Here is a 21,827-nt window from a genome sequence, read left to right on the forward strand (position 1 = left end):
TCCAGGCAGGCCCAGGGTAGCAGCGGCCATGGAGGACTGCTTCCAGGGAGACAGTTTGTTCTCCAAATTTGTATTATGTGGGAACTGGTGAGGCCTCTCAGACAGGTTGGGTCCTGGGTGAGGAGGAACCCCTTTGGCCTCTTCCATCTTGGGGAAGGGGAGGGACAGGAGGACCCTACTAGAGACTGAAGGAAGCAGACCAAGAGTGCTCCCCCACCAGCGCCACATACCGAGGCCCCTGCCTGCAGCATCCAGGACTGCTTCTGAGATGCGTGTGCTGTTGGGACATGCGGTTGTAGCTCCAAGGGGACCACCTGCATGTGGGTGTGTTCACTCTGGGGAGCTTATCGGGAAACAGTCTGTTCTCTGGGAGCAGTGAGTCACAGTGCTCAGCTCCACGGGCCAGTCTGTCGGCGTCCACCGAGCTCTCGAACCAGCACCTGCCTCAGGAGCACGTGGGAACACTCCGGGCCTCCAAGACTCAGCCCAGGATCTGTCCAGGTCTCCAGTGCTCAGTGGACAGGTGATTAGGAGGGCGGAAGAGGGAACAGATGACCCCTAATCATGCAGAGTGGGAATTCAGACTGAGATTCTGAAGCTGCAGGTCAGCCTGGGTTTGTTGCTGCAGTGTTTGTAGCCTCTGGGAGCCCCCTTGCTGAGGTTCTCTGAAGGGTGGGAGATGCAGAAGAAAGTCATCTGGAGATTGGGGGAGTCCCATACTGCAGCTGTGCGTCATTCTCGCTGGCTGGAGAAGTCTGCTAACTCAGCAGCACCCCAGAGGGCTTTGTCATAACCAATTCTCAGAGCAAGCTGGTTGGCTAGGTAAGTAAGAGAGTGGAGGGAAATTTCTGAGCCAGGTGAATTCTCCCAACTGGGTGGTGGGCATGAGGAAGAAAAGGGCAAGTTCAGAATCTCAGGGTTGGGTTAGACCCCTGAGGCCTTGTCTGACCCATTTCTCTCCCAAACGGGACAAGAATAGAAGACGCAAACACTTACAGTTTAATAGTTTTTCTTTCATCCCTGTCACACAAATAATTATACAAATAACTATGTAATTAACTAGATCGTTATGATAAGAGCTATGTAGGAAAAGGACAGAGGGCCATGCCAAACTATAACAAGGAGGTCTAACCTAGTCTTGAGGGGAGAGGCCACCCTGAGGAAGGAAGTGACATTAAGTCCCAGAGCCATGGGGTGGACAAGAAGTGGTCCAAATGGAGAGGAGAGGAGAGGAAGAACTTTCCATGCGGAAGAATCACCACATCTGTAAGCCCTGAGGCATGTGGTGGTTCAGACAATGACGAAGACCACGCAGGGCAGCTTGGGAGCAAGCGGTGGGTGTCAGTGATGGCAGATGCCTCAGCCAAGGGGCAGGCAGAGGACGGGGGCTTTCTGTGGAGCGCAATGGGCAGCCATTTCAGATTTGAGGGTTGGTTGACAAAATCCGATTTGCATTTTAAAAGTGTCTCCTTGCTGCGTATGGAGTATGGAGGCTGGAATAAGGGTTTGGTGGATGCAGGGAGGCCAGTAGGAAGCTCTTGCAAAAGTGTGCAGGAGATAATGGTCACTCGGACTCTTGCAGTAGCAGTGAGGATGTGATTGGAGGGAGTATCAAAAATGACTGATTTATCTCTAAAATTTTTTAAATGACAAATTACTTATTCATTATAAGTAATGAAAAGATTCTAAAAGTGTCTAATAAAGAAAAGTAATATTTTCCCCTTAACTCCCACCTTCCAGTCTCACCTGCTAAGGTCACTAGGCCGCCAGCCCAAACAGGGCCAGCCTTGCACATGTTTTCTTCACGTGCATCTAAACAGAGAGGTTTTCTTTTGAATGGGGTAATATACTTGCTACTCTGCAACCTACTTTCCTCACATAATAGTACAGCACAGACATCCTTTGCAAGTCAGTAGCTATAGCTCTAACTCACGTTTTAACTGCTGCCTGGTATTCTATAGCTTGGCTGTATGGCAATTTATTTGATCGTTGAATGACATTGATAGTCAAATAGTTTCGAGTTTTTTGCCACCACAAACGAAGCTGAAATTATAGGGTTCCCCTTATATACACGTGAGTTTCCCTCATAGAATATGTTCCCGGGAGAGGATTTCTGGGTCAAAGACATGTGCATTTTTAATTTTAATAGATAGGGCCAGATTACTTGCTCAGCAACAAATGAGAGTACCCATTTTCTCAAATTTTTAGCAGACCGGAACATTTTACTCTTAAAATTTTTCTGCCAATCTGATAAATTGAAGTAATGAAAACTTATTTTTCTTTAATTGGCATTTTCCCAACTAATCATGAGGGTAAGCATTTTGTTGGCTATTTGGATTTCCTCTTCTTCGAATGGCCTGTTCATGCCCCTTTTCCATTTTTCCCTTGGTCGTTTGTCTTTTTCATTACAATTTATAGAAACTTTTTATATATATAGCATGTTTTCCCTTTTATTGTTGTATATTTTGCAAATATTTTTTCTGGTAAATTATTTATCTTTTTTTCTTTTGTTTATGGTAACTTTTGCCATCGAAGTTTTAAAAATTAAATCTAGTATATCTATCTTTTCCTTTGCTATTCTTGCAGATATCTCCAACCAAATTTATTCATATTATTATCCAAATCTATACCATTTTTCTCTTTAAGTTTCTTCTAATATTTTCATTGTTTCATTTTTATTTTAAAATTTCTAACCCATTTGGAACATAATCTTTATATTTGGGAGGTTAGGAATCCCATTTGTTTCTTCCAGATGGATAACCATCTCTGGTGGCATCATTTTGAAAAGCAATTTTATGGAGATATAATTCACATACCATACAATTCACCCATTTAAATTGTGCAATTCAACGCATTCTAGTATATTCACAGATAGGTGAATCACCACAGCCAATTTTAGAACATTTTCATCACCTCGGAAAGAAACCCCATACCGTTTAGCTGTCATCCCGCTATGAGCCCCTGCCCGGCACACATCATCTGCTCTTTGTCTCTAGACTAGCCTATTCTTGACATTTCGTATAAATGGAATCATATAACATGTGAACTTTTGTGTTGGCCTTCTTTCACTCAGCTTAACGTTTTCAAGGCTCATCCATTTTGTGGCGGGTAGCAGTAGTTCACTCCTTTTTATGGCCAAATAATATCCGTTCATCAGTTGATGGACATTTGGGGTTTTTTCCTCCCCTCTTTTGACTTTATGAATAATGCTGCTATAAACACGTACACGTTTTTGTGTGGACATGTTTTCAATTCTCTTGGCTCTATACCTAGGAGTGGAATTGTTGGGTCATGTGGTGATTCTGTGTTGAACTTTTGAAAAACTCCCACTATTTTCCAAAGTGGCTGCACCCTTTCACATTTCCACCAGCAGTGTATGAGTTCCAATTTCTCCACATCTTCACCAACATTTGTTTTTATCTGACTTACTAATTTTAGCTTCCTAGTGAGTGTGAAGTAGTATCTTCTTGTGGTTTGTGATGCATTTCCAGTGATGTTGAGCATCTTTTTCAGGTGCTTATTGGCTTATTTGAATATCTTTCTTGGAGAAGTGTCTGTTCATATGTTAAGTATTTTTCTCTGAAGAATTGAAATGCAACTTTTGTCATATATTAACTTCCTTTTTATATTTAGATCTATTTATTGGCTCTTTGGTCCTCTGATCTATTTATCTCTCCCTGACTTACCCCATACTTTTCAGATCATGGTGGCTTTGTAGTATGTTTTATTATCTAATAATGCCAATGTTGAACTAGTCTTTCTTTTCATGTTTTCTTTACTAGACCCAGATATTTATTTTTCAAATGTACTTCAAATTAATGTATTTTTTACAGTTTTTAAAAAACATTTTTATTTGGGATCCTAATAGAAATTGCATTAAATCTCTATATTCATTTTAAAGGATTTACTTTTTGTGAGAATAAGTCTTTTCTTTAAAACATTGTTGTCTTTCTGTATGTTCAGATCTTTTTATATGTCCTTCAATATGATCTCACGACTTTCTTCAACGAAGACCTTCACTTTGGTGATGGTTGTTGGTTTAAAATCATTCCTGAGTGATTTATAGTTTTGTCACTATTGTAAATTATCTGTTTCTTCACTTCCATTTCCATTACCTCGTATAAGTGGAATCATATCGTATGTGTCTTTTTATGGGTGGCTTATTTCACTTAGCATAATATTCTCAAGGTCCATGCACATTGCAGCATGTGTAAAAATTTCTTGCCTTTTTCAGGCTAGATAATATTCCATTGTATGGATATGCATTTTGTTTACCCATTTATCTATGGACAGGCACTTAAGTTGCTAACACCTTTTAGTTACTGTGAATAATGCTGCTATGAACAGGGGTGTACAAATGATCTCTTCAAGACTTTGCAGTATATGCCCAGAGTGGACTTGCTGGATCATATGGTATCTTATGCTTTAATGGCAGAGTTTTCCTTCTCTTCCATCCTTCCTTCCTTCCTTCCTTCCTTCCTTCCTTCCTTCCTTCCTTCCTTCCTTCCTTCCTTTCTATAAATTTTATTGGGGGACAATGTGTTTCTTCAGGGCCCATCAGCTCCATGTACTTTAATCTAGTTGTGGAGGGCATAGCTCAGCTCCAAGTCGTTTTCAATCTTTAGTTGCAGGGGGCACAGCCTACCATCGCATGCGGGAATTGAACCAGCAACACTGTTGTTCAGAGCTCGCACTCTAACCAACTGAACCATCCAGCTGCCCCTATCATTTCTTTTTAAATCTCTTCCGTTTATTGGCCTATTCAGGATTTCAACTTTTATGCTCAATTTTGATCACTTTCTACTTTGCTTGGAAATCATCTGTTTCCTCTAGGTTTTCACATTTATTTTTATAGGCTTATACACATTATTGTTATAGGTCTTTAACCTTTTCTGTACCTGTGACATAACTCTTCTTGTATACCTAATATTTATATTTATACTTATATTTATATTTGCGTATGTGTGTGTGTGTGTGTGTGTGTGTGTTAACCAGATTTGCCTGGAAGGGTTTATCTATTTTGTTGATCTTTTCAAAGATTTCAGACATTTTGACTTTTCCTTTTAATTATTTTCTCTATTATGTGTTTATTTTTTATTTACTTAATTTATGATTTTAACTTTATTAATTTCCTTCTACTTTCTTTTGGCTTAGTTTGTTCTCTTTCTAATTTCTTAGATTAAATACCTAGTTAATTTGCTTTCAGTATTTAAAAAAAATATTAAAAGCATTTAAGATGCAACTATTTGAACACCTCTGTTATACCTGTAATAAATAAATAGAAAAAAACCCAAACATTTAAGGCTATATTTTTTTCCTCTGAGTACAGCTATGTACCATTAAGCTCTGTATGGTATGCTGTGTTCTCTTTCTCATTACTAAATGATTTGCAATTTCAATTTTGATTTTATTTTTGACCCAGTAGTAATTTAAGGGAGTGTTTCTTAATTCCCAAGCAGTTTATGCATTTGGCATGGAAGTTAGCTTTGTTTGACATTAACATTGCTGTTCTTATTCCTTCTGCTTGTATTTGCTTGGTATAGCTTTGTCCATTGCTTTATTTTCAGTCTTTGTCACCTTGTTTTGGGACTATTTCTTGTAAACAGCATTTGGCTGTATTTTATTTTTTAACTTACTCAGACAATCTGTTTTTTGATAGGGAAATTCAGTCTCTTTGTGTTTAGTGTAATATATGATATACTTAGCTTATTCCAACTTATTTTATGAATTTGCTGTTTCTTCTTCTCCACCTCTTTCTTTCTTTCTTTCTTCTTTCCTTCCTTCCTTCCTTCCTTCCTTCCTTCCTTCCTTCCTTCCTTCCTTTCTTTTTTTTTTTTACTCTTGCTGGCTTGGTTGAAATCCTGCTTTACTTCCAGATTTCTGGTATTAAAAACTAAATGATTTACTGAAACAAGATGAAGAAGATTTGGAAAGAAAATCAAGGGTTCAATCTGGATTTCAAAATTAAGATACCTTTGAGACATCTAAGTGGACATGTCAAGGGGCCATTTGGAAATACTGGAGTAGAACTCAAAGGGGTGATCCTGAGTAAATGTCACACACGCTGGCACAGTGGATGGCACCCCAGGGTGAAGGTGCTCCAGGAAGGCCTAGCACCCAGTTGTAGGGAACGCCAACAGCTAAAGGCTGGGTGAAAGAGGTGAAACTGGCAATAAAGACTAAAGGGAACATCCATGGGGGTAGGAAGAAAACCCAGAGAATGTGTTAGTCCAGGGAAGAAACATGTTCAAGAAGAAAGGAATTAAATGCATTAAAAGCAGAAAGGTCAGGTAAGGTGAGGCTGAAAATAGTCCTTTAGTGACGTAAAAGTCACTGGTGACTTTGGCAAGCCTGTGGAGGCTAAAGTCAGATAGGAGCAGGTGAAGAGAAAGTGGAGGCGAGGAAGCACAACAACAAGGTGAAATAGATAGCGAAGTATCTCAAGGCAGATGTGCGGTCCCAGGAATTCATTTGTTTGCTTGTTCTGGGTGAGACACCAGAGTTTGTTTGCTTTCTATAGTGAAAGGTCCAGCAGAATGGGGAGAGTGAAGGGAAGGGGAAGAGCTAATGGAACATACTGCAGGTAGTAGCAGATGGGCCAGAGCACATGCTGAGGGATAGAATCCCGGGTAGTGGAAGGCCACGCTCTCCAGTGCTTCAGGAAGGAAGGTGTTTGTGACAAGGTGCCTGCTGCAGATGCTGAAGGTGAAGGTAGGAGCCTAGACTTTGAGGTAGGAGGAGGAGGGCCTTCTCTCATCTCAGTAAGGAAGGAGGTGATGTCATTTGCTGAGACTACAATGGAAGAGGTGGACCAGACGCTTAGGGAGAAGAGAAGAGAAATGAAAGAGAAGCTCGGTAGCATGGGGTGGGGGTGGGCAAGTGTGGATTCAGGAGGCCCTCCAGGCTGGGAGGGGCAGCGGGAGCAAAGCCTTTGGTCTTCCTGGCAGTGATGTAGTAGTGCTCTTTGAGCTGCTGCTGAGCTCCACTGCCACCAGTCAAAGCTGACAGTTGGGGCTGCTCCTCTATTATTGTTCTGGTCCATTCTTGCTCACACAGCCTTTCTCTTCATGCCCATCATGTAACTACAACAGATTTCACACATTTACAATACTTACCCCCAAATTCTGATGCTCTGATTCTCCTCTTCAGGATCGTCCTCTCCAAAAAGTTGTGAGACCTTCTAGGAAAGCTTACACGTATAACCCAAGTACCCTCTGGACACCACTAGATTTCTGGATAAAGTCATTTTCACTCTAACAGTCCCAGAGTTGGGAGGTGGGGCTGATAGGTTAGGGGATAGATGCGTCCCATATAATTAGAGCTGCTGTCCGATGCTCTTGCATCTTTGTGTCCATTCCATGCATGTGCTGCCACCAGTGCCACCAAGCTGCTGACCCTAGATGCTCTTGTCCTTCTCATCCCAGCAGGAACATACTTTTTGCTTCTAGTGACCAGCTCTTTCAGAGGGGGATCCCATAGCAAAGCTGTAGGGCCCTTAGTGACCTAGTTCTTCATTTGCACCACTGCCTTCTTCTTCTCAGAGTGCTGGTTAGGAGTAAGTCAGGCCCAGCTCTGCCCCTCCAAACTCCAGACTTTGCTGCTCAGTCTAGTCGCCCCCCTCTCAGGAACCTCACTGTCTCTCGTCCAGCATGACCCCTGTTGGGGACCGTGGTTGTTACAGTAGGTATGTCCATGTCTGAACCTCAGCTGTAAATGAAGTTCAGTGTCTTTCACCAGGGCTTGGGGCCCCATATAAATTCAGAGATGGGCCTTGGCATCTGTTTCAGTACCTCTGACCACTCCATGATGGCTAAGCTCTCTGAATGTTCTCTTTCTCTCTGAAAACTGGGAGGTTGGTCTTCGAAGAGCTCACACGTACCCTTGGTGTGAGTGAGGCTAGCATAGGTGAGGCCAGGTGCTCTCCACTCAGGCTGGCCTGAGTGTGAACTCTGGCCAAGCAGAGATACCCAATTGCAGGGCCATACTAGTCCATGTGGTGCCTTTGTGCAAATTAGCAAAAGGTGCCCTGTCTGGGTGGGTGCAGCCCATGCCAGGCATATGGCTTGGAAAGTAGAGAGAGGGCAGAATTCCGGCACCCTTATGCCCCCTTGCCCTAGTGCAGGGAACAATTGACACCAATTGAGGGAGAGGCCATGCCCAGCTACACAGAGAACTAAACACCATGGAGATCCAACTAGTGGGCCTCCAGAGGAAGCACGTGCCTGGGTTCTGGTCCAATGCCATCTGAGATCCTGGGAAAAAAGATGGTGCCCAAGGTCTCTCCTTCTGAGTCCCTATTCTTGTATCTAAATCCTCTCCTGCCTCTGCAGTTTCCATTTTCTCTAGTGACCCAGTATAGTCTCTTGATACCATACCTGTCCCTCCACTCCAAAGGAGAACTAAAATCACGATCTTAGGGGCTGATCTTATCCCCCAGAATTCAATGAAATAATCCACACTCCACTCAGCAACCAAGCCTTCATACAGAGACACCCCCCTAGAGAAACATAGGGGAGCTGTTTCCTCAGAGGACTTGGAGGGGTGGGCTTGGGCTTTCTATATAGAAGGATGCCATGAGAAGAGTCATTGGAGCAGGAACCTACAGGGTGTGTGCAATTGCAGTAATGTGGTCAAGGGGGGACAGAAGTATAAGGTTTTTGTTGATCGGTATGTCTCAGTTGAATTGAAATGAAGGGTAATGGTGCTCGCAAAGCCTTCTCCAGATCTCACGAAGGGCCTGAAATGATAGGATAAGTGGTTGGGGCTTTGTCTTATGGACAGTGGGGAGCCTTGGAAGATTTTGAGCAGGAGAGTAGCAGGGTCAGATCTTGGCACCAGGAAGATGACTGTAGAAGCTTGTGCAGGATGGTGAGGTGGAGGATTTGCCAAACCTGGGCATGGCATGGCTGCATTCAGTGCTAGTAGGAGATTGAAAGCCGCAGATCTGGATGATCATTCTGAAGAGCACCTCTGAACAGCCCCCACCCCTTTTCTTCACTGAATTGAATATATTTCAATCAATCATTTCACAAACTTTTCCAGATACTTACTGTACATGTACAAGGATGGAGGAGGGCAGGGGGAATCAGGATGAGCTCTCCCCCACCAGCCTTCTCTCCACCCCTCAATCAGAATGTGTTTTTATAAGTGGGGGCTTGGGGGCAGCATAAGGGTGACAAACTGTGCCTCCCCCAGCAATTAAATTTTTTAAAAAGCTGCTATGGAAGGAGTGAATATTAGTTTCCTGATTTATAAAGCCAAATGGATTAAGCTCATTCATTGCCTGAGGAAACAAAAAGGAAATCTTCAATACCTCTGTGCACATTGAGAACAGGAACAATGCCGGTCTTTAGAAAGCAGAAACCTAATTTGGGGGAATCAATTACCCTCTGTGTCCCTGCTTCTGTGGGCTCTCTCACTCCTCTCTCTCAATAGAGATTTCCTGGGCGGTAAAATGTGGAGAAGTTGGTCAACCATAGGCACACCCTCTGTTCAGCCTTGCAGACAAGGAAGCGCAGAACTAGGTACAGGATGAATGGAATTGGGCTGGGGTGTGCCCGAGTGTCCGGCACTTGTGGAAATGGGGGTGGGGGGGTGGGATGCAAGGATTTGGGATAAAAGTGGAGTAGAAAAAATATTGGGATGGGCAGTGAGAGGGCCAAGGAAGAGGCTAATGGGACCCTGGGGTTTATAACTGGGGGAGAAGGAGCATAACCCAGCCAGCGCCCTCATAAGTGAGGGCGGAAGGAGAACTCTGTACCTGGTTCCAGCATCACCCACCCACCGCCTCTTGGTCCTCCGGGGTTTCTCTTCTATAGTCTGCACTTTCCCCCGTGGTTTGAGCGTTCAGCCGGCAATGGCAGGGCAATCATGAAGAAAGAAAGAGGGTGGGGGCGCCTGCCAGAGTAGCCCAGAAGTCACATTCACAAAGTCACACACAGAAGCCCTCACACAATCTCATACATTCCTGTGCTGGGTCTCAAACTCTGGCCCACAGTCCCCAGACCCAGAGCCACACCCAACCCGATGCACACATAGTCTCCCCCTCACAGTCACACGCACGGAGTACCACACTCACAACGACAGGGTCACAGGTTCAGAACTACACCCCGAAACTCCCACCCGCAATCGCACACATTCCGCCACCCCCGTCTCTTCTTCAGCTCACATACACAGCCCTAACTCTGGCATGCGGACACACACACACACACACACACACACACACACACAGAGTCGTTCACACACGCACACACTCTGGCTGTGCTTTTGTGTTTTGTCAGAATTAATGAGAAAAGTTCCCGTGCCCTGCGGGTAATTAGTGTCCTTGGAGTTAAATAAGCTAATGGCGGGCACCTCTGGCCCAAGCAATTATGTTTGTGTATTGAATAATTGATTCAAAGGGGGGAAGGGCCGCTAATCAGATCTGAGCATAATGAATTGATTTAATTAACAGGGGAATCTGAGGGGCCCTGGGAAACGCTGGCTTCACGCGGCTGCGGAGAGCGCGGCGGGCGTGGAGAGGACGGGCGTGCGGCTCCGTCTCCGGCCCGTTGGGCAGCGGCTCTCGCGCCGCTCCCGCGTTACCCGCCCGGCAGACGCGCCCCCGCCCTCCTGCACTCCCTGCCCGCGGGGCTGAGCTCCCGGCGCCTGTCCGCCCGCCCCCATCCGCCGCTCGCGGGGCGCGAAGCCCGCGCGGGGCCGGCAGAAGCAGCGCAAGCGGGCGGTGGCGGAGTCCGACCCGCGCGTCCTCCTTGTCCTCGGCGGGTGCCGGGCTGGAGCCGCCGGGGGACCATGGTGTTGGACCAGGAGGACGGTAGGTGCCCGGGAACGTGCGGGGCGTAGGGCGCAGGGAGGGGCAGCGGCGGCGTGGGCCCTGCCGAGGCCACCCCGCTCGCGGCAGCAGCGCCCCCCGCGCGGGCCCCGGCGCCTCCGGCGGGTGAGCCGCTGAGCTGCTTCCCGGAAGCGGCGGCTGGATGTGCGCGCGAGTGTATGCGGCGGGGGTGCCAGGTCAGCCCCCGAGGTTCCTCAGGGGGATTAGGAAGTCCCACGGGCCACCTAGAGCCTGCTAGCCCCGGACGCTCCAGCCAGGAACTTTCTCACTGGCTCTTGCTGCCTTGCAGGCATAGGGAGTGCCTCTCCGACCCGCGCCGCGGGCTTCACCGCAGTGCTGACTACCCTCCCCCTCTTATCCGCCCCCCCGCACCGTGCTCCTGGGTATCTGCACGCCCGCCCCCCTTCTGCACCCGACTGGGAAACGGCTCCCCCAGGGGGATGCCCAGAGAACCTGGCGGTGAGAGTGCAGTCAAACCAGCACAGTCCTGGGGTCCCTCAGGTCTAGAACTTACTAGCTGCGGGATGGGTGACACTGCTTCACCCTGGCAGGGCTGGGGAGGGCGCTCACCATCAGTTCCCCCCAGCCTGGCGTGTCTGGAAGTGCCCGGCTGGCTAGGGTAGATAAGTGGGCCGTATATTCAAATTGGGAGCGGATTTACCTTGAAGCTAATGAAGTTTAATCTTCGGTCCTTCTGTGGTAACCCTGTGTTACTTTTCTTAAAGAGCCCCCACCCCAAATTGAATAAGTAGGTTGGATCCAGCCCTGGGCCCAACTCACACCCTTCCCATTCTAACTACCAGTCTCTCCGGCGACCTCACAGCCCTGCTGGTCCATAGACCATCCCCAGGGGCTAGAGCAGTTCCTTACTGCCTGGGAGAGGAAGCCCTGAGGCAGGAGGCTGGGAAATTTGGGGTTGAGAGATAGCTGCCAGGCTGCAGGGCAAGATCTAACTGCCTGGTCTTTCTCTCTGGCTCCACTAGTCCCTTGTCCTACGCTACCATCTCCCTCTGTGGTGATCTACTGTCCTGATTTGCTCAGGATGGTCCTGGTTTTAGCACTGAAAGCCTTGCATCCTGGGAAACTGTTCATTTCCGGGCAAACTGAGACAGTCGGTCCAGTTTACATCTACAACCTTCTCAGACCTGTTGTTTAGGGGTGGGTTGGCCTTCAACAAGGAGGGTGGGAGAGATTGGTTTTCTGGGGTGTGGATTTGGCCTAGGCCTCCACAAGGCCTAATGAACTATAACTGCAATTCCTAGGAGGCCTGTCCAGGGCTTCCAGAAACCAAAGGAGGAAAAGTGTGCCGACTACATTTCTCCACTCTAGCTGGTTGCAAATTCCTGTGCATGGGCTGCTTTTGTGTGAGTAGGGGGCAGGGCAGGGCATCTGAATGTGGGCAGCAAGCATTCTGATGGTAGTGCAAAGTCTGTAGGTTCACTCTGTCTTGTCAACTCTGGAGGCCACAGGGAAGGGGCCCTTGTCACTTTGAATACCTCTGCGAGCAGGACCTGTGAGACCAGCTTGTAACCCCATCTTGGAGACAGCTGCACAGTGTTGGGAGCAGGGCCCTCAGGCAGAGGCACTTCTGACAGCCTCCACTGAAGAGTTCTGGAATATCTGGTCTGCCCAGGCCCTCAGGCACCAAGTCTCCCCCGCCCCCTTCCCAAACCCAATGCAGGAACCCTTCCTCAGGACTTTACTTCCAGGTGCAGTGACAGACTGCTAGGACCTGCCCCAAACTTTGTAAGGCAGCCAGTAGCTCCCTCTTTCTCCTCACCATAACCTTGGGGGCTGATCAAGTGGCCTCCCTCTGCTGTCCCTAGAGGCATTTCAAGGGCATTTTGGAGCACTTTTGGCAGTGTGAAGTGAGAGTACGTGCTCGTCACCTGTGGAATGTGTCAGGTGCAAGCTATCTCCCCCAAGTCCCGGGGATCTGAGCATTCCAGCCTGGGGTTGTGGGCGTGGCCCTGGACCTGGATGCGCTTGGGTGGGGGTGAGCATGAGCATGGGAGTTACCTGCCTGCTCAGCAGTTACCCATGAACTGAGAGGGAGGCCACTGGATGAGTGAGGTTCACATCTGGCTCTGCCAACCCAGCAGGACCCTTCCTGGCTGGGAGTTCCAGTCACCCAAGCCCTCTAAGACTTGCTAGGTAGCTAGCTCTGTAAACCAGAAGACCTCTGTGGAGGCTCTTTAGATCAGCGTGGGAGCTCAATGCTCACAACTGGGAGTGCAGAGAGAGCCACCTGTGGGCGCAAGCAGTCCTTCACACTCAGTACCAATCCCCTGCTGACATACCCAGCCTGCTGCCATAGCCCATTGCTCAGCGCCCCAGGCCTGCTCCAGTCCCTGGGTTGGGACACAGGGCTCTTGACTTCCCAGAGGGATGCTGGCTGTGTGGCTTCCAATTGGGTACCTTGGCGGCTGGGAGAGCTGGTGTTGGGACAGAGTCCCAAGCACAGCACATGTACAAGAGAGTGGGAAAGTGGCCCCAGCTAGTGGCCCTGGTTTGTGGGTCAGGGCCAGACCCTGACAGTGAGGAGAAGCAGCCCGGGAGGTCAGGAGTAAAGCTGCAGCTCTTGTGGAGTGAATGTGTCCTGGTTGCAGAGTTGTCTACGGCAAGAAGCTGCCCTTTGCCAGGCTGTCAGGTCCATTGCTTGTTACAGTGGCCCCTAGCTCAGGCTGGGGTGAGGGGCTGACACTAAATGGGCCAGTGGCAGCAGTGCCAAAGCCTCCGTTACACCCTCAAGGTACAGCTCCAGTTGCAGTGGCAGGGGAGAGATCAAGCTCACAGTCCTAAGGGACGGTCAGGCTGAGCAAAATGATATATTTAACATCAAATATACTCAAGGACTATTAGGATTAAGTATTCAAGATGAAGGGGAAAGCGAAACCCTCTGAGCTGCGGTTGAGGCGTCTCATTAGAAGCAGCCTCTCTCCTGTTTTCTCAAAGCCAGACTTCCCTGCCTAGAATAGAGGAAGATGGGCTGCAGCACTGCTCCAGCTCCCCAGCACTGTCAAGTACTCTGCATTGGGCCTCTCAGGGCTTAAAGGGCATGGCCTGGCCTCCAGATCTCCTTTGTACCCAATAAACCCCCTTATTTTCCAGGATGCCACAGTTTACAAAGCACATTCATGTACATTATCTCATCCCCATAGCAAACTTGGAGATAAAAGAGCAGGTGTCCCACTTTACCAACAGGGAAGCTGAGGCCCAGAGAGAGAAAGTGTCCACCTTAGCAATAGGCAGAGACAGTGAAATCCCAAACTGGCAGCCCTTCGCCCTCCAGGGACTCGTGTCCTTCTTGCCTGGATCTAGTCCTCAGAAGTGACTTCTGGAATTGAGCCTCCGACACATCTGTCTGGAACCCTCCTTGGGCTGGAGAAAAGCCATTAAAATTTCCATGCCATCCTGGAGCTCTGTACTTCCAAGAAAGAGAACAAAAAGCTCTTGATTAGGCCTTCCTGGAGTAGGCACCCTGGGCAACAGCTCCAGGGCTCTGGGGAGAAGTAGGGTTCAGGAGGAGAGGAGCTGGACACTGTCTCCCTTCCTGCCTCCTGAGTTACAGACCAAGAATTGTCAATTCCGTAATAGCAAGAACTTTTGCTTTGTTCACTGCTGTATCCCCAGTGCCTTAGAATAAGTGCTTGGAGCATAATACATGCTCAATAAATACTTGTCGGATGAGGAATGAGAAGGCCATGCTGTGTTTACCCAGAGAGAAGTTGAGACAGGATCTTGCTTTCTATGGAATCAGGATGCTTTGTGGGGACTGCTAGGGTAAAGGTGGTCCTGTGAGACTCAGACGTTGAGAGAGTTTGTTTCCTGCAGAGGGTTAACTTTGCCTAACAATCCAGGAAACAACCAGAAACCCCAGGGGCACAGCAGGTAGGAAGGAAGGGTAGGAGGTCAGAGAAAGAATGCTTGGGTGGGAGGGGAGCAGAAATCAAGGCTGAGAGGCTGGGAGTGACAACACTGGTAGTGCCCCATACAAATCTCAGAGATGAAGACCCTGGGTCCTGAGCGGAGCCCTGCGTCAAGCTGGGGCCGAGCGGCCTCCAGGTGGCGCTGCGGAGTCGGGCCACCGCGCGTCTCCACTCCCCATTAACCCGGGAAGGAGGGGGGCCTCGGGAAATGTGTGCATTTATTCAGTAGCAGGAGTGCAAACCTCATACGTTGAGGGAGAAAGGCAGCGGGAGACGGCCGCCGAGATTCCCCCATCTCTTTGAATATAATTTTAGATTGAGATTCAGATTAAATCCGAGGTGAAAACACTTTATGAGGCTGAAAGCTGTGTCGTTGCCAGAGCCAGGGTTATGAGCTATCAAATGCAATTACATTAAGACAGATTATACTGGGCAAATTGAGCCATTTAGAAGGTGAGAATCAAAGAAACGGCTCTGATCCTCTCTTTCCCCTTCTCTCCCTCTCTTCCTCTCTCTCTAAATTGCAGTTCATAGTTCCTTGCAATTCTGAAGCACAAAAGTAGGTGAGACTGCTTTTGTATCTGCGAAGTGCTTCACTCCTGAATGTAATTCTAGCTGAGTGCAATCTAGGTTAAGAGCTGGACAAGCGGGTAATTAGAGCCCGCTTGCTGCCGGAGGACCGGCAGCCCCACCGAAGCGCGCCCGGATTCGGCTCCCTTCTCCCGGCCGAGCCGAGCTCCGCTGGACACGGAGCGCCCGAGATGATGGTGCTGGACAAGGAGGACGGTAGGTGGCGGGCGGGGGTCCCGACGCCCCGCACCCCCTGGCCCCGCGCCACGGCGAGCGGAAACACACACGCCGGGACACGGGCGCGCACCTGCTGGGCTGGGATGGGATTGCCAGGAGGGAGGCAGGCTGGGGGGCTGGGGCCGAGGGACTGGGTCCGGGGAGCTTGGAGGAGGGAGGTGAGTGAGTCCCGGGCTGCGTGCACCCCGAGCCCGGGAGGCGGGCAGGCGAGCCACCCGCTGTCCGGGTGGTGCTCTGCGGGCCGCAGGGAGGCTCCAACTCCCCTCCGATCTCCGCGCAACGGCCGTTCGCGCAGAGCGTTTCGTCTTTGCGGCTGCTCCTCTCACCGCAGCCATCACCCTCGCGCCGCCGCGTAACCCGAGAGGCGCTGAGCGCCGGGGCAAATCGGTGGCTTCGGGAGAATCGGACTCCAGGGCTTTGCGGCGAGCTGCGCGCGGGAAGACGGGCGCCCGCCCTACGGTGCCAGGCCGGCAAAGGAGAGGCCGGCTGGACCCTCGGGGAGACAGCTGCCCGCGAATATGACTCGGTGAGAACGAGAGATGCCTTCTGCGCTGGCCCAATATCTTTCTGTCTCCTGAGAGCGGAGGCGGGAGTTTGGCCCAGAGGAAAAAGTGTCCCGCTACGGGCCAGTAGCACTCATGCAGGAGCGGCCCAGGAGAGTAGCATGGATCTGCCGTGGTCAAGAGCCTCAGGGCACCTTAAAGGTCAGAACCGAGGGGCCCATTTGCTGGAGGCCACTAGCAGGTGGTGCCACGTACCCAAAGCCTTCCTGATTGGGAATGCCCTGCAATAAGTGCCCTGGTGTGCACAGGAGAGGTGGGGGAACCCAGCCCCCTTGAAAGTAAAACCAAGTGGTGCCCAGTGACCCAAGCACACCCCCAGGGTCAGGAGAATGGTGGTTCCCTGGCTCTCCTGCCCTGTAGGTGAGAGTTGTTCGGTTTGTTACTGGAGGGAGATGTGTATGTAATTGTTGGTGCCCATGCTGCCACCTGCCTTCTACTGGTAAGGAACTGAGAAGGTGGGCTTTCTGTGTCAGTGGTAATCCTCTTACAGTGATTGTGGTGGCCATCCTCTGCCCTTCTAGTGAGTCTCTGCTGGGCTTGGGCCCTGTGCCCACCAGGGTAGCCGTGCTATTTACATGGTCATTTGGTGAAAATTTGAGATTAAGTGACTTGCTCAAGGTCACACAGGATGTTCACTTTGCTGGTACCATGTGCTGATGTCCCTGGTCTCCCCATGACCTTCTGAGACCTCCAGCCGGGAAGGGCATTTAAAGTGTCTGGCCTGGGGGTAGCGTGTGGGGCAGCCCTGTGGCTGGTAAACCCATGAAGGCAGTTTCTCCATATGTGTATAGTAATAGAGGAAGCGAAACTAAATGCTTCTGGCCAAAAGAATCCATTTGCCAGGGTCTAGCTGGGGTATGACATCCATCTTCAATATACCCTTCTCTTTTCAGGGACCCTTCCCCTGGAGCCCTGTGTGGGCCATCAGAGGTCTGGGCTAGTGCAGTTGTGTATAGAATGAAAAGGAAAAGAAGGGGTCTTGGCTCAGGCCAGATAGGGAGGAAGGAGGTCTTGATTTAGCTTCTTTCATCACTAACACCCTGTGTTATCTCAGACTAGTCGTGTACATCTCTAGACTTCACTTTCCCTCTTGGTAAAATGAGGGGCTTGGAGAATCCAGTGCAGAGGGTCCTGCCTTGGTATGTGGGGGCACTCTTACTATGGGAAGCCTGTGGAAATTAGGGTATGTCTTTAGCCGCAGTTATGTGGCCCAAGTCAGAAATCCAAAAGACCCAGGGCCATACATAGGAGGCCTCAGGCAGGGAGACTGGTCTTATGCCAACAAGATGACCCCACCACCTCAACCCTAGGTCTTGGAGCTCTGTCCCGGCACCCCAGAGTGCCTTCAGCTCTGAGATACTAAAGGTTTTCAGATGAGTCCTGAGTGGGAATGGCTCTCTGGAGGTCATTTTAGCCAGTCTCCTGCCTCCAGCCCCCAGTGCACGTCAGCCAGCCCAGGCATGCATGTTTCCCCTAATCTCCACCAGACTTGTGGCGGAGAGTGCATGATACCACTCAGTCACCCACCTTGTGCAATCTAAACAGTATGGTGCCCACTCTGGTTGATACTTCTGGGCTCTGGTGCCCATTACAGCACAAGGAAGGCAGACAACTGGAGCCCTGGGAGCCACTGGATTCTTGTCCTGCCCAGCCTAGAGCTGTCCTCCAAAAGTAACCTTTCTGCTCATAAATCCATCCTCCACTCCCTGTTAGAGTCTGGCTTCTCCTGGTTCCAGGAAACCTTGAAGTTGGCACCTTTAATTGGGGGAGGGAGGAGAAAGGCTCTGGATCCACTCACCTGCCCCTCTAAACCCGCTGCCAAATTTCTTCCCAGCACATAAACCCTCTCAGCAGGTGGCCATCTGGGCTGGGTGGCAGCTTTGGCCCTTAGGGCCCCCAAGGAGTGTGTTCCAAGGGCCTGCAGCCTTGGACCCTTTGTCTGGCTGCAGCAGGGACTTAGGGCTCTTATTAACCACCCTCAATGCCTTTTCCCCACCTGACAGCATCTTGTCGGAAAAGGCCGGGGCTCCTCTGGTTGAAGTTGGGTCTGCCAGCTGCCACGGACCAAAGCTCTTGCTCTGCTGGGCTGCTGGGCTTTCATGTTGCACTTCTGAAAGATAATAAAATATCAATCGCTTTGCCGTAGCAACGGGTTTAAGAGACTTTCTGAAGTATTGAATCGTCAGAAAAAAATTTTTTTTTTTTTTGCTTTTAAGCACAGTGCATTATTAATAAAGTAATCCATTAGGTCGAGCAGTGAAGGGCCACCACAGAGAGGAAAGATCTGTTTTGCAAATGGTTAAACTTCGGGTTTTAAGATTAATTGCTTTCATTTGGACGCTTACTCTTGGCCTAGCCATTTCTACTTTACTGGAACTCAGGGTTTGGGCTTTCTAAATGCCATCGGGCCTGCCTGTCAGCAAAGGGAGCCCAGCTCCAACTTTCCCGGAGAAACAGCCCTTCTTCCTCTGGCACCTGCACTTGGACTGGCACCAAGCTGGCCTTTCTGGGGAGGCTTGCAGTCCCAGGGGAGCAAAGGGAGCCAAGTTAGCCCTCAAGCTATTGGATAAGAGGTCTTTGAGTAGGGGCAGAAAGCAGAGGGTCCAAGTGACCCCAAGAACAGTGAGAGCCTTGGATTGTGGGGACTGAGCAGGAGAGGATGCTAAGTATACCCCCTTGGAGTGCTGGGGTGTCCCCAGGTGCATGCTGGAGAAGGGTGGTTCTGGGTATAAGCTGTCTCTGCAAAGGCCCAGCAGGAAGACTGAGGTGGCCACAGGGAGCAGCAGGCTGGTTGTGGAACTAAACACCAGACATGATTCCTAGAGCATTTTTAATAAGTCCAAATGCCTAAGGAGAGTGGCGCTGGCCTGAGGAGGACCAGACAGAGAGTCTTCAATTGTTAATGACCTCTACGCGCACAGCCTCCCCAGCTGACTCGGTTGATCCTCCAGGGCAGGCTCTTGGCAACGCTTGGGTGCTGAGCAGCAGGACCTCCTGGGATATCCCATCATGCTCTGGACCACAGCGGGTCCAGGGGGCCTCGCCTGGCAGAGTGGTCAGGACCTTGCTAGACTCAGAGTGGAGGCAAGGAGTGGACCCTGACGCTGTTCTATGGCAGAGACCCCAGCCTGTCGACAGGAAGGTAGAGCCTAGAGGGCACTACTGCCTGCTGAGGTCTGGGAAAGGCCTTGTGAGTCTGGCAGAGTGGGGACCAGGCCTGGCACTCATCCTGTGCCTAGAAGAGGAGGGTCTCCATCTGCATTGACAATGCCAGCGCCAGCGGCAGCCACCTCTTCACTGCTGGGGACAGGGCGTCACATCTTGAGCAGCATATACCGCTGCTTCCCCTTCCTGCCCAAAGTCAGCTAGGCAGAGAGTCTGTAAATATGGGTCTCCCCGAGCCCCTCATGGAGCCTTGGGTTAAGAAGCAGGTGCTTCTCTCTGTTCCCTGTCCTGCCATTCATTTGCCCACATGCAGCACTAAGGGGGACAGGGAAACAACATAAATTGGTCTGTCGTCCGGAATCCATGTCTCACTAATGTACCCAGATTAACTCAACTGTAAATTGTCTCCTTGGATGGCGGTGTCTTGCTAAAAGTTTCCCATATGATTCATGATTTGGATTGCTTTTAACGGCTATTGGCTAAGCAAGCCAGTGACTGTACAAGGTGATGCAATTGGCATTAGCGAGGGGAGGCACGGGAGCGTGTAATGCAGTCAATACTGCATTAACTACTGATGCCCAATTACAGGGAGTGGGAGAGAGCCTTTCAGGAGCATTAGGACTGGGGGAAGCTGAGATCACTGGCCTCCGTTTGCCTAAAAGCTTCACCCTTTGCATGCCGGTTGGGCTCGGTGCTGGCTTGGCCACTCACTTGGCCTCTGTGGCTGCGAGAGCTGCCTTTCTCTTTTGTTGTCTTTCCCTCTGCACATGTCCCACAAAGATGCTTTTAGCACGTGGAAATGTGCATTTTCCTGGAGCCAGAGCCTGCTTCTCATTCCTCCAGAGAATGGATTCCCCACTCCACCGTATGTCCCAGAGTCACACCAGGCGGCTGCCCCACCTGCTTCCATTTAAGGAGCCTCTCAACAGGCCTGATGTGTGAGCAGGACCAAGAGAAGGTCTATTTTGGTCTCTCTCCTTTGGAACAGATGGATGATTTCCAGCCAGCATTGGCGGTCGACCCTCTGTGGTCATGGGTGAAAGAGACATGAGGTTCAGGCTCGGCGCAGCTGAGCTGCTGGCTCAAGGCTGTGGGGTTGGGAAGTGGCCGTGGGTAGACGGGCTGGGCCTTCTTTGAGCAGAAGGCAGAGCTGTGGGGGTGCAGCTAGGGGAGGCTGATGGGGGAGTGACCCACGCCATGCTGGGGTGCTTAGCAGATGTGGACCCCTTTAGAGCTGTGTCCCATCCAGGGCAGAGCTGCCCCCAAGTAGCCAGAAGACCAAGGATGTTTCTCAGATCCATCTCTAGGGGCCAGCGGGCCTCCCAGGAACTCCTGTTCGGGGGTGTTAAGATTGGAAGGAGTTAGGGGAGAAAGTAGAGAAAGGGACATGGGTACCCCAATGTGCCAGGTACCATTAGACTAGCTGTCACCTCTACCATCCTGCTAAACTATGCAGGTCCAGTATGTCCAAAAATTTGTGTTCCATGCCCACCCACTGTTGAGGTTGCTTTGCCTCTATACTTCCTCATCTCTACAATGAGAACCACCACATCTAACTAGCTGGATTGTTATCAGGATTAAATGAGATAATGTCCATGTACACACTTGATAAACCAGGAAGTCTCGTGCCTGTGTGAGGGGACATTGCTCTCCGCACAGCTACAGTATGATCTGAAGTAGTCCTGTGTCCAGTTTGGTGCCTTGTTCACTTCTGGGCACTGGACCAGCACCCTGCACCGTGCAGTTAGTTTATCTATCACAGTTTATCCGATCACTGCTATCCAGGAGGCAGGCTGGTTTCACTACTCACCACTGTCCAGATTTCCAAGGTGGTTAGCATTGTGGGAAGAAGCCTCCAACATTACTCTTTGCAAGCCCCACGGTTTATAGGAGAACAATTGAGGCACAAAGGAGGCAAGAGGGTTGCCCAGAGTTATATAGGGAGTAAGAGCTTCGGCATCTTTCTGGGTTCTCTGCCCAGCTTCCAGGCCCTCTCCCCTGGCTCTGAGGCATGATGGGTGATACAAAGTTCTGATGAGGAGGAACATCAGCTGGCTGGGTGGCAGGTGCCTGGGCGTCCCAGTCGTGGTCCCACCCAGCCTACTTGCAGCCCAGTGGTTGTGGTTTTGTCCTCCGATGTAGCTCCTCACGGCGCGTGCTGATGAATGCTAACCTGGCTTCGGCCTTCAGGGGCTGGAGAAGCCCCAGAGGTGCATATGGCAGGTAGTGTATCCGGCCTGCCCACCCTGCCTGGAGTTGAAGGGCATTGAGGCATACAGGACATTCTTCTACCCTCAGGCTTTCCTCTGTGGTGTTGCTACAGTGAGTTTTCCTGGCAGGCCTATACTCAAGATAGGACACCAGGGGAGTCAACTTGTACTGGCTCAAAAGAGCTGAATTTGCAGTTTCTTCCCAACTCTGAGTTCAGTGACATCATGTTGGTAGCTTAAAATCAGCCGTGGTGGGAGTATTAACACCATGGAAACTGGCAAATACTACAAATTAAGGCTTTTTTCCCCGGAGAGCAAGTTG

General features: G+C 50.0%; 1 protein-coding gene across 5 annotated transcripts in view; it reads left to right on the forward strand.

Moving 5' to 3' along the window:
- The first annotated feature begins 417 nt into the window (after positions 1 to 417).
- The window catches only part of LMO1 (LIM domain only 1), a 51,217-nt gene continuing 29,807 nt past the window's right edge, over positions 418 to 21,827 (forward strand). The window contains exons 1-2 of one of the 5 annotated variants that reach the window (XM_033120632.1): positions 10,610 to 10,813; positions 15,288 to 15,546. In XM_033120632.1, coding sequence (XP_032976523.1) covers positions 15,522 to 15,546 — 25 coding nt within the window. In that variant the 5' untranslated portion in view covers positions 10,610 to 10,813; positions 15,288 to 15,521. The other 4 variants (XM_033120634.1, XM_033120633.1, XM_033120635.1 and 1 more) reach the window with 4 other exon arrangements.

Source organism: Rhinolophus ferrumequinum, chromosome 11 (assembly GCF_004115265.2).
Source record: "Rhinolophus ferrumequinum isolate MPI-CBG mRhiFer1 chromosome 11, mRhiFer1_v1.p, whole genome shotgun sequence".
NCBI classification, from domain to species: domain Eukaryota; kingdom Metazoa; phylum Chordata; class Mammalia; order Chiroptera; family Rhinolophidae; genus Rhinolophus; species Rhinolophus ferrumequinum.